Raw genomic sequence first — 13,056 nt, forward strand, 5'->3', positions numbered from 1 at the left:
TAATTAACCTTCTCTGCATGCTTTCATGCACCTAAAATAAAATATTATACTTATTTGTTTTCATGGCTCAGGTCCCCCTCTTAGACATGATAAATGCTCGAGGACAGAATCTGTGTCTTTTTATAACTTGGTATTTCCTTAGAATTTCTGGCACAAAATAGATGCCCAATATATGTGCAACTGAATAGAAATTTATGAGGGAATGACTATTATCCATGTCTTTCCTTCCAGCTGTGGCTGTCCATGGACAAGAGTCTTTTTCTGGCTGATCATCATATGTCTTTTCATTTTTGAGTTCGACAGCTAGTGTCAAGGGAAGATCAAGGAAAAGTGATCTGCATCTTGATGCCAGATTTTAAGTTTTTCCTCACTCTAAGGAAAGAGCAGTAAAGGCAACATGGCCACTGAGGACAAAAAACAAAATCCCTTCACAAATGTAACTGAGTTTGTTTGCATGTTCTGGAGTATAAATGTTTGAAAATATGTGACGGGAGGACAATAAGGTGTCAAATTCTGCAGGCAAAAAGCCATAGAAGCAATACTCCAAAAATGGCCTGTTGCTTTCTCCTTTACCCCACCAACTGCACAGCTTGAGAATATATTTTAAAAATCTGATCTTGTTTTAAACCATTAAAGTATTTTCCAGTGTCAAAATAGCAGCCAGGTCTCCTTATATTATTCATGACCGCAGCCTGTCCGTGTGACTGGTTTTTTCCACTACTTAACTGAGTGTAGTATCATTTCCCTTTTGCTACTGCCTGATAGTACTGAGAAATGTAAGCTATAAAACTGCATTCGTCAAGAAATATTAATGGAGGAGGGTGGCTGTATCTTTTTACAATGCTTAAAAGCTTAAGCTGTAATAATAAAAAGTTGGCTTTTGTTCCCTGAAGTAATCAAAAGAAGAACTTGAAGGAAATGAAAGCAAAATCCAACAGGATTACAAAATTAGGGCAGAGTTAAGGAAAAATATTTTGAGTACCAGAAGAAATCTAAAATAAATAAAAAATAATAATACATTCGTGAAACAGCTATTTGACCCAGACAATTGCTACTCAGTTATGTAACTGGAGACTCCTTGAAGAATCTAACAGTACACTCTCTGGGGAAGGGCAGGATAAACATCTTCCCCTGGATGCCCATCTGGATTCCACCAGCTAGCTAGGTAAAGAAGAAAGTGGCTTCCTGGCAGTTTAGACAGAAAGCACTAGAGCAAAACCTTGTCCGTTGTCAGAATGATGAGACTAAGGACATAGAGGAACCTAGTTCCTGACAACACGGCCTGTGCCTAAACGGGAAGAGGACAATATCATGCCTATCTGCTGATAACCATAGGACAAGGTGGAGCTGTGTGGTTCAAGCTAATTAATTAGTAACATCTCCATACCCAGGAAACTAGCATTTAAAACCACTTACTATACATGTTTGAGAATTTCAGATCTGAAAGGAGTAGGTGAAATCTCTATCTTGGTGTGTGACCCAGAATCCTCAGAAGGGGTGTTATAGAATTTAACAAGGCTGGTCCAATATATCTGGTTAACAGTGGAAAAGAAAGTTCAGGGAGACTTGCCTTGTTAATGTGTGCGTAGAAGTCAAAATTCTGGTAAACACATAAGAATCATGATATTTTTAGAATCTGCCTTTGACCCACATAGTCTTATGATACAAATGTTCAAGTTACACAGAGTCAATAATTAACTTTTTACCTGTATTAAGTATTTCTTTTATTCTGTCTCTCAGCTCAAGAATAGAGTCTTTTTCCACCAAATCCAACTACTGCAGATTTTCTGAACATTTTTGTGGTTACAGATTTTCTTGAGACCCATTAATCTCTCCCCACACAAACGTGCTATGCACACACATGCACACATGCACTCACACACACACTCCCCGTGCTCACTCAGTGCCGTGTATACCATCCCATGGGGTTCGGGGATCACATAATTTTATTTGTGGATACCAGGTTAGGAATTCCTGCTTTGTTGATTTTGTGTTGTTGTTGCTTTAGATAAAATTAAGAAGTCCGCCTCATTCGCCCTACTCCTTTGCAGCGGTCACTTAGGGAGTATCTGGTGTGCCAGGATTCGTGGTAGATGACAAGGATACAAGTTTGCTGCACTTTTGTCTCTTCCCGGCTCTTTAGAATGTCTAGAACTCCTCTATATTTCCTTTCATCTCTACCCAAATGATCCGTGTTGGTAAATCATTAAACATACCGCATAAATTACAATAAGGTTTTAACCAAAGCACAAGGGTTTGAATTTGCTTCTCTGAGCAAATTTCTTACCATACAAGTTTTAAAAGACATTGACGACCACGGCAAGGTTACCTGGCAAAAATAACTCTCTTTGGAGTTTTTCTCTGGCCTGCTGTGAAAAGCATCTTTTCTTCAGCCAGTCAGCTTCAAATTCGCTGTAATGCTCATTTGGCCACGTGATACAAACCTTGTAACACAGAAAGCAAATATCATATGTATATGTATATTATGTATATGTATAGTATGCTTCTATGTACTTTGGTTTATTATTGCTTTTTGTTTTGTTTTATTTTTTGGTTTTTGGGTTTTTTAAAGATTTTATTTATTTATTTGATAGAGAGAGACACAGCAAGAGAGGGAATACAAGCAGGGGGAGTGGGAGAGGGAGAAGCAGGCTTCCTGCAGAGCAGGGAGCCAGATGCGGGGCTTGATCCCAGGACCCTGGGACCATGACCTGAGCCGAAGGCAGACGCTTAACAACTGAGCCACCCAGGCGCCCATACTATTGCTCTGTTTTTGAATGTCAATCTAAGATATTCAGGGGATCCAATTAGCCCTTAGTCTTTTATTTTTATTTTATCTTATTTTCACTTATGTACTCACAGGCATAGAATACACTTTTGGAAAACAAGAAAACTGAAGGCCAAGGGGATACATCTGTGGTCTGAGGTCCCTTAAATATCACACAAGAAATAAAAGCTGGCTAGATTGGAAGTTCTTTTCTTGTTCTATGTCCTCTAAACCTGTTGTTTCCAAACTTTCTGTGATGACTTAAATTCAGGTATCACTGGATTTAGTATTCCTTCCAAGAGGATCAGAACTAGGAATGATGATGATGAGACAGATTGTCATCATAATAAGTAACAATGACAACAGCACTTGGAGTGCATCCTGTGTAATGAGCACAGCAGACATAACTCATCTAGTCCTCATACAAGTCTAGAAAGAAGGTATTGCTGGTATTCATGTTTTTCAAGTGAGGGACGTAAGAGTAAATAACAATTCTAAGGTCACACAGCTCGCAAGCCGTGAACCCTGGGAGTAAAGTCCTTGAGTCCAGGTGAAGACAAGAAGGGGGGAGAGCCATGACCTCGCTGGTCACACTTGCTCTTCTGATAACTATCCTAGTGAATCTGGAAGAGAGAAATGCAGGCTGGTGGCCGCATCCAGTTTGTAGTTTTGAGAGCTGTGTTTTTGGGAATCCTAGAACAAGCCTTGCATTTGACTAAAAATACATTAATCAATACACGTTTCTGAGTGCTCACCACATGCCAGACACCATGTTGAACATTTTACCCATATTATCTCACTGAATCCTCATGTCATCTCTACGAACAAGTTCTGTTAGTATCCCTATTTTACAGGTGAGTAAACTGAGGCCCAGAAGCATTCTTTTTGTTATAGAAATCACCTGTGTCTTCAAGGCTGTCCACGTACTGAAGGAATAATGAGCAATACTGCAATTATTCTTCAAAATAGAAGTAATAAAAATAGCAGTAACAGTAACAGAAGCTCCCACTCACTGAGCATGCTTACTTTGCACCAAGCCACGAAGCACATGTACTTCCAGATGGGGCTATACATACGATCAAATGAAAAGTAATTCATCGTGTAAGTTATCGGAGACCAGCCCCTTCATTGAACTTGGGAGAGAAAGGAGAGATCATTGAGAGCGGATTACCTTTTTTCTGTCAAATGTCAAGCTTTTAATACCGATGTTCACATCAAGAGCTTCGATGAGAAGTTTCCGCGCTTTTGCAGAATCCAGGTAGCAGTCGGAGCACGGGCAATTGTCTCTCAGCCATACAGCTGGGTAGAGAGACTCTGAGCTGTCATGCCAGAAGATCTGCATCAGATGAGCCCCATCCAGCACCGCTGCATTTTGGATGGCACAGTGCATGTTGCCGGTCCTTGCAGGGAAATCTTGTCAGCTACCTGCTCTGACAAATCCTGGTTGAAAGGGATCTCAGGCAGATCAAGTCTGAACTTGACTTCTAAGCCTGTGAACAATTCAAGTGGACTCTGGCTCCTGCCGTTCGCTCAGCTGCCAGAGTTTGAGGTTTGCCTATCAGCACTGGGACCTTTGTTCTGGTGAGAGTATTTCATATGCTGTAAACAGAAACACAGTGACTAAAAGTAAATAAGATAAACATGCTGAATCAGGATCCGGATGAAAAGAATGCTTTGTTTTTTTCCAGAAATTTTAGATAACGAGTTCAGAACCAATGACACGGGCACTTTAAAATTATGTTGGCATAAAAGCTCTGAAAATTTTTTAAGGGAGAAAAATGCTCCACAAATTGAAAGTATCACTAATGATAACTGTGCTATTTTAACTGACATCCAACTGCATGTGCCTTTTGGAAAAAAAAAATGTTTTTATGGCACTAAATTAGTAACTTGTTCTACTGAGGGAAATTTTAATGCAATTTATTTATTTTAAGAGGTACTATAATCCAGTACATTGTGCTATTTCTATTCTATCATTTACTTTTTTACTTATACAATTCATTTTCTAAATGCCGTATAAAAGTTCCCAGACTCTGCAAGCTTCCCATTCCTGTCTTGCTTGATTTGTTCTCTGGGATTTTCTGTTTATTAAAACAGAAAATAGTTATCTATTAAGAGTGTGCCTCGATATTGTGGTTCGTTTAATTTAAACCTTCACTGAGTATTTTCATGAACCTTCACCTTACTTAGGAATAATGAATTCTTTTCATTAAGAAACACACCAAATTTTGAGGGCATGAAGTATTTATAAGAGAGGAAATCAAGTGAAAAGAGAGGCACAAGGTATCACAGACTGAACACCTCGGTGTTGATTATGATTCCATTAATGACTACATGCGGGGGGGGTTCTTCTGAAATTGTGTCAATGTTCTAAATCTCACTTTTTTCATGTATAGTTTGCCAGGACTCTAAACTTAGATTGAAGAAGTAGAACTTAGCTGGAAAATGTAGAATTTATATGGAAGAAGTAGAACTTCTTTTTTTTTTTTTTTAGAAGTAGAACTTCTTAACCTGTTCCATGTAATGATTAGCTCATTAACAGAAGGTGACATGTGATGATAGAAACAAGACCTCACTGTCTTGGGATGAAGGGGAGGCATGCACACGTGTGCACGTGCACACATACATATGCGCCCATGCGTGCGCGTGTGTGCGCACACACACACGCACACACAGTGACTGCTAAACAAATTCCTTCTGTGTATTAGGCATTGCAGTAGACACTGGAGGGTTCAGTGACAAGCAGGACAAAGCAGCTCCCTGTCTTCCTTGAACTTACAGATAGGAAGACTTTATGTACCATTAACATAACTTTCAAAAATACTTTACACTACATTAAAATAAAACAACTTTTAGGTGATTGTTTTACATATACTTCCTCAAATCATTAACTTGGATTATTTAGTCAGGTTATGAAGCCGGGCCAAGACAAGAAAAGATTGCTTTCTCCAGTTAGCTCAACCACACTGAAGTTACCTAATGATAAAAGAGAAACACAGTTCACAGGGCTTCATGGTGATGCCTACTCAGGAATTCTCATCCATTTTTTTTCTTAATAATTTATATAGAAACAGGGCAGCACTACTATTTAGAAAAATCATCGGAAATATTATTAGTTCAAACTTGGGTGTTTACCTCATAGATTTCGAGTAAGGGGCCCTCAGAAAGTTCAAACATAAGTTTCAGTGCGGAATGGGTAGAGTGCTTAATTTCTCTGATGGGAGAAGGGGAAGCTGGCAGGTTTTTTCTATGTGTGGTTTCAGAGGACAGTGATGATTCCAGTAAATATAGAATAATCTAACCAGATCCTTAAATAACATGGTACACACAAGGGCAAAAAGGAGAACTGTAGTAACTCTTTATCTAAGTCAGGGTTGACACATATTTCCTATAAAAGGGCAGACGGTATATATTTTTGGCTTTCCAGGCTATCTAGAGTCCCTAGCACATATTCTTTTTAATTTTTTTAAATTTTTGTAAGAATGTAAAAAGTAGTCTTACCTCACAGGCTGGAGAAAGCAGGCTGCAGGCCATACTCAGCCCGCAGGCAAGAATTTGCTGTCCTTGACCGAGTGATATAAGGCATGCTTTTATTACAGTGGTAGACAATCATACTTAAATACAGAAAATAGTTCTCTTCATTTCTCCTTATATATAAAGTTAAACCTATTCAAATAATACTAAGCATCTTCTTTTTGCCTGAAATGCTGTATCAGAAAGTTCAGATTTCACCATGGAGCTCCAGAGTTCAAGAAAAAAGTGAGATAATTATGAACGTAAACAAGAAAATAAGGCTGGGGACAAATAGCACTGAGAGTTGTCTGAGAAGTTCCAGGACACCTGCTTAGAGAGGATGTCTATTTGAGGAAGTCTTAACAGGATGTGATCAATGCTTCTGAATGCATATGAATTCCTTGTTCCTATAGATAGCCATATGGAGATGTGGATATGTTTACCAGACATGAAGGTGTAACAAGTCTTCTTAGTACAAGGCTATGTTTTTTCAGTGGGTGGCAAGCAGATGAGAGATAGAAAAAGTTCTGGTTTCATAGCAAATAAATATCAACATGGGTAATGGGGAGTCCACAAGAAAAATAGAAGCGGGAAAAAAAAATACATGCATGTATCCTAATACGTTTTTCTTGTTATTTATTCATTTTGGTACTTAACCTGATCTATTTATAAACTGATGGATTATTCACTTGCTAAAATTACTTGCCAAGAATCAAAGGCAAAAGATACCTCAAAATATCAACACACACAAAATAAATATATGTAGCTTTCAAGCTCACCCTCTTTATATTGAGAACATAGCTATGTGTTGGGGGGGCGGTCGGGGGGAGGGCAGAGAGAGAAGGAAAGGGAGAGAATCTCAAGCAGGCTCCACCCCCAGTGCAGAGCCAGACGTGGGGCTCAATCCCACAACCCTGAGATCACGACCTGAGCCAAAATCAAGTCAGGACATTTAACCCACTGAGTCACCCAGGTGCCCCAACATAGCTACCATTTAAAATACATTTGACATATTGGCCCTGATCTGATTTCAAAATGGTATAGGATGTATTTATCCCACTGTAATAGTCCTTCAGATAGAATGAACTAAAATCATGTGTCTCCTTCATTCCCTCTCTTCTCTAAATCTACTCCATTTTTCAGCCTATTCTTTATAATATGTGATCTCTTGATTCTGTACCTTTCAGGATGCATGGTTACTTTCCAGTTTTAAATGTCCTTCAAAATGTGAGACTTCAAATTATACAATATAGCACAGATGTAACATTTCTAATATAAGGAAAAGAGAAATTAGTACCTTAATGAGGAAAGAAGTTTTTTAATTTTTAATTTTTTTTTTACCTTGAGAGTTTGGAAGAATAGTGGTAACTGTTTATAGGATCTTAAGAAAGAATAACTAGTTTGGTTGTACAATAAGAATATTGGTTTTAATTATATTGCTGGTAAGATTACAATATTAGTAATAACAGTAAAAGTTTACATTTACCAAATGTCTTCTTCATGCCAATCATATACTAAGTGCTTGACATACAATAACTCAAGGAATCTTCATCACAACCCAATGAAAAATGTATTGCAATTACCTGAATGAGCAGCAGAAGAAAGAGGCTGGGGAATATCAGCATACAGATGGTAGCAGAATGCATCTTAAGTTCTCCAAGGGAGTAAGACAATTAAAAAAATAAATTCTTTTCATTTATTTTTATCATCAAAATTCCATGAGTGTCAGTGTATATTTCAGACTCCACTCATTTTTTTTTTTAAAGGTTTTATTGATTTATTTGACAGAGAGAGAAAGAGCACAAGTAGGCAGAGCAGCAGACAGAGGAAGAGGGAGAAGCAGGCTCTCCGCTGATCAGGGAGCCCAATGTGGGGCTTGATCCCAGGACTCTGGGATTCTGACCCGAGCCGAAGGCAGACGCTTAACCGACTGAGCCACCCAGGCGCCCCTCCACTCATTTTCTATAATGGGTTCATTAACGGGTTTGAAAAGGTTTTGGTTGAAAGGATTTTTATAAAACTTGAAACTTGATACATTGATTCTAAGTCAACACATTTTTTCCACTATAATATACATTGTCCCTGTACTTAAAGATGGCACTGTGCCCATATCCCACTTACTGTTAAAGTGATCACGCCTTATAGACATCTGTACCAACCAACAACAATTACATTCCAACCTGCCATCCGAAGCTTTCCATTTCTCTCTCTCTTTTCTTTTTTTCTTTCTTTGTTCTATCTAACATGTTTGAACTGGAAAGGAAAAACCACACTTCCAGATATAGGGGAACCTGACTCTTCCCCCACCTCCCCCCAAGCCTGTAGCCTGCTTGGCCGAATGGAGATCCTGGGGAGGGTATTTCAAGAGAGGAGGTGCTTTCGGGACCAGAGGCTGATGGGAGCTGCCCGAGGCACCCGGGAGAATGTGGAAGAACTGGAAAGACTTGGGTGTTGCTGAAGTTAAATTGTTTGGGTATCTATGAAGGAGCTTCTCAGGTCATTTCTATTCTTCACAATCCCTTTCTCAGTTTATGACAAAATGTGATTGGTAATCCAAACAAAAACAGAGAGAAATGGGAATATGGTTTCCCTCTTTAACTCATCTTGTTTTACTTAAAGCTCTATTGGGGCAAATGTGATGAACATTCAAAAAGAAAGGAAGATCAAGGATCATCAGCATTTAAAGGCAAATTCTTTCTGAAAGTTTGTAGGCTTGTACATAAGTGTGATTTGTTGAAATCCGTTTTTCCATTTAGTCCATGTGACCTGTTAAAATTGAGCCCTGTTGAAGCATCATAGACTTGTAGCTATTAGATAAACTGTTTCTTTGAAGAAGAGAAAAAAAGAGAAAAAGAAAAAAAGTAGTATTCCTAGCTCTCTCTATATAGCTTCTCTATATATTATATATAATAAATATATATATCTCTATGTATTATATATCTTTTATATATAATATATAATAAATATATATATATTCATATATATATGAATATATTTCACCAGTGGGTCCTCTTTGCTAAATTAAAGGGCACCTATAAAACAAAAATGTTTATTTATTTTAGGACTTAATTATTATTTGACTTCTTACAATTATAATTTGGTTTATGAAATATCAGATTGGTTTGGGTGGGAGGGAGTAGATTTGCTTGTCCTGGAAAACAAATCTTGGATTAAGGGGATTTCAATCTGATAGGACAGATTTCTTTTAATTTAATCCCATCACTTAGGGGGGTGGTGTGTGTGTGTTCCTTCCTAACTGACTCACCATATTTTTCCCCTTCAGAGTTATGGAAGTTTATTTGGGACTCCTGTTTGGCACAACTAAATGGTCTATTTTAGAGATTATCCTACTTCAGCAATGGGTGTGGTTTTGTCTTTTTAAAAATTTTATAAATTCAGGTTCTTTCAGCTGGTTTTCTCTAGCACTGTTTAGAAACTCAAGAAAGTAGCTCTGAAAGTTATTTCATGCATTGATCTTGGAAATAAAAGAACTTAGAACTAGAACTCTCAGAGCCTGAAAGAAACAACTCATGATATCACTGGGCTCAGTGCCCTCATCTGATATGCAAGGATAATGGAAGCTCAGAGATGCTGGGTGTGATTTGTCCAAGCCCACAATGCTGGCTAGTGGGAGAGGTGCTCCAAACCTAGGTTTGCCAGTTCACTGTGCACATAAAAAGTAAACATTTCCTAGTTCTAATAAAAGAGAGTGCAAAATTTCCTCAAACACTAATTAATTATACTAATTTGTACGATGGGTTTTGGATAGTATTCTCAGGAAGTTGATGTAGAAGCTCCACAGTTACTATACATAAAATTTAAATTGATGGAAATTAATAATATACATCTGAGAAGGCTGATTCATCTACTAGATTACTGACCCCTAAAACAAAAGGCTATAATTTTTGACTGTTTTTTTTTTTTTTTTTTGTAAGAGAAGGAAAGAACAGAGTGGACTCATGTTATCAAATGTCAGTATCTGTTAATTTCCATCTTCTCTTCCTTAGGTTAAGTCATCAGACCTGCTATGATCAGATATCAGGATTCTCTAGTGTGTCTGTCCTCCTGCTTCTAGGTGGTAGGATCAGAAAGTGATCACAATGCAAGAAACATGCAAATTGTATGGGAATGTGTGTGTGTGGTATATGTATAAAATCATTTATTTAGCACTTATTATGTTCTGGCCCCTCTGCTAATGCTTTTGATTATATTAATTATTTAATCCTCCAGAAACACTGGGTTCAGTGCTATCACTTCTATTTTACAGGTGACCTTGATTTTGGACAGGTGAAGTAACTGACTTGAAAGCAGAGGAAATAGGAACCCCACCACTACACCGAACTACATCATGGACAACCTGTGGCTGAATAATTTCCCAGGTAATAATTTTAATTTACCAAAAATGTACTATTAAAATAGTAGCCAAATCTCAAGTTTGTTGGTCATTAGTTGACCTCACCATCTGACATTTCATCACTGGAAGAAGAGGACAGGAAGTTTTCCAGACATTACACCATAAAGGCTTAGGAAGTATTACTATTCTTTTATATATCAACCTTTAAATCATAAAACTCAACTCATTTCCGTTTGGTAAGGTAAAGGTCGACCAGACTGTATTTGGGTGTTTGAGTGTCCGAACGTTAGTATCATTTGAATACATCCACTCATTACACCTGCTACTTAAGGGCCTTCAACTTAGAGCCTGTGGTTTTTAATTTTTTTTATATTGATTTAGTAAGTGGCTGAGCTACTTAATAATTCATGAATATACTCCTGTGGATAATGAATTCTATAAAGCCATTAGAAAAAACAGTCTCCATTCTCTTGAGTAGGTTTACCATTCTGCCTGCTACCTTGTTTAAAGTATCAAATTTTGTGTAAACACTTCCTTCCTAAATTATAAACAAGAAAACTTTTTATAAAAAGCTTCACTCTGGTAGAACTACCACATTCAGATTGAAACTCCTATATCAAATATAATGTAATTATACTTTACATTATATATATATAATATACATAATACATTATACTATACATGTAATGCAGCATACTGGGTCTATATTTTAAGATTTCTAAATCATTGAACCAGGACATATATTTGTTATGAGAAATCCTATGTTTTATAATAAAATCAATTCAAAATATCTGTCATGTCTCTTCTTGAGCTACATTTGGGGAACAACTGAAAGCACACACAAAGATCGGTCTTAACTGACCAGTATTCTAGAGAAGCATGTTCCATTAAGTTTTTGGACTTAACAAAGGGCCAAGGTATGATACGCAGTCCCTGTCTTTGGGCTGGGCTGTGGATTATTCAGTGACTGTTTCCAAATCCAGCCAGAACCCTCCCTTTCCCACCACCCAGTCTGCTTTTGAGACAGTATCCTCTCTGTCCCCTCTGTAGGTTTTCTGGATCAGCGTAGGGACTGTAAAGTAACTTGACTACTAGACTAAGCCAAACATAATTGGGAAAGGAAAGCTGCCAAGAAGCAATCAGATCCACTGCATTCCAAAATCAAGCCATTCCAAATGCCTGATGGACCATCCCCTTCGCAGCCCACATGGCTGTGAGACACATGTGCCTGGATTTCCAATTAGATGTCCGCCCCCCCCCCCGCCCCCAATCCACAGACCTGAAGCTCTTCAAATAAGGCAAAGTTGAGCTCAGTCCTACCTGTTCTCAGATGTGCTTTAGGCGCCAAACCATGCAAAATTTACCAAGGAAAGAAAACGGTCAGCTTTGATCCTCAACGTCCTTTGGGGCGGGAGGCTTCTGGTAACCGGCACATCCCAGTTGATCTGCCCGCAGTTTCCCTACATCTGACATGTGATGTAGCACTATTACTTGGGAGCCTTTCTTTCTGCTCCTGGCAGCTCCACAGAAGCCCTGCCCCCAGACACAGCTGAGGTTTGCCAATGAGGAAGGATGTCCCAATCTGAAGGTGTAGCAACTCCTGAAAGGAGCTTGGAGGTAGAAAGAAAAAGAGAGAGAGAGAGGTGGTGGGGAGGGAGAGAGAGATAGGGAAGAAAGGAAGGACAGAAGGAAGGGAAAGGAAAAGGAAAGAGTTTTTATGGCCTGGAGGAGAAACAGAAAGAGAAAAGACTTGATATCATATTAGTGCCTGAAGCCACAAAACCCCAGGGCTCAGTGCAAAGCATTGCCTTAGTTCAGTCTTTCCTGGTAGAAGGAAGAGCAGTTCTCACCTGTCTGTTCTTCTGACCCTGAGTCAGCAGCAGCAACGGAAGCCAGTGAAGGAGACTTCTGTCTCACCTGTTCACAGTGACAGTCCTTTTACTGTCAAACTCACTTGGAGAAAAGACATTGAGATGCGCAGTTCACAGGGAGGAGCCACCAGCTCCCACCTCAGCAGAGGTGAGGTGGTATTTGCTTGCCCATAGAATATTCCATTTGAGCCTTTCTGAAGGGAGCTTGACTCTTTCTGGGGCTGGGAGGAAGGTTGGGATGGGTCCCTTTCAGCCTGATGCCCTCCTTTCTTGGCAGCTTTGGCTGAAATGAACAGTAGCTGCCAGAGAACATGGGGCTTTTCTGAAGGCACCTGGTTGCCCAGTGACTTGACTCACAATTACACAGGCCTGAGGACAACAAAAGGGAAAGGCCGGAGTGGGCGGTAGGCCAGGGACCCAAAGCCTGGCTGCCAGGCATTCAGATGGAGAGTGCCCAGTGCAGGGGGAGGGCTGGTGGACAAGTCTCAAGTCCTAGTTCCTAACAGGGTGGGGGCTTCCACTAAAAGAAAGTCTGCAGGTGGGAACTGAGG

At 39.1% G+C, this 13,056-nt stretch overlaps 1 protein-coding gene across 2 annotated transcripts in view; it reads right to left on the reverse strand.

Annotated features, from left to right (window-relative positions):
• The window catches only part of BBOX1 (gamma-butyrobetaine hydroxylase 1), a 59,531-nt gene extending 46,742 nt beyond the window's left edge, over positions 1–12,789 (reverse strand). Inside the window, exons 1-3 of one of the 2 annotated variants that reach the window (XM_036100904.2) lie at positions 12,485–12,789; positions 3,939–4,366; positions 2,330–2,444 (exon numbers count right to left, since the gene is read on the reverse strand). In XM_036100904.2, coding sequence (XP_035956797.1) covers positions 2,330–2,444; positions 3,939–4,157 — 334 coding nt within the window. In that variant the 5' untranslated portion in view covers positions 4,158–4,366; positions 12,485–12,789. Of the gene's footprint in view, positions 1–2,329; positions 2,445–3,938; positions 4,367–11,954; positions 12,171–12,484 lie in introns of those variants that run through there. The other variant, XM_078058285.1, reaches the window with a different exon arrangement.
• Between the last annotated feature and the right edge of the window lie 267 nt (positions 12,790–13,056).

Source organism: Halichoerus grypus, chromosome 11 (genome assembly GCF_964656455.1).
Source record: "Halichoerus grypus chromosome 11, mHalGry1.hap1.1, whole genome shotgun sequence".
Lineage (NCBI taxonomy): Eukaryota > Metazoa > Chordata > Mammalia > Carnivora > Phocidae > Halichoerus > Halichoerus grypus.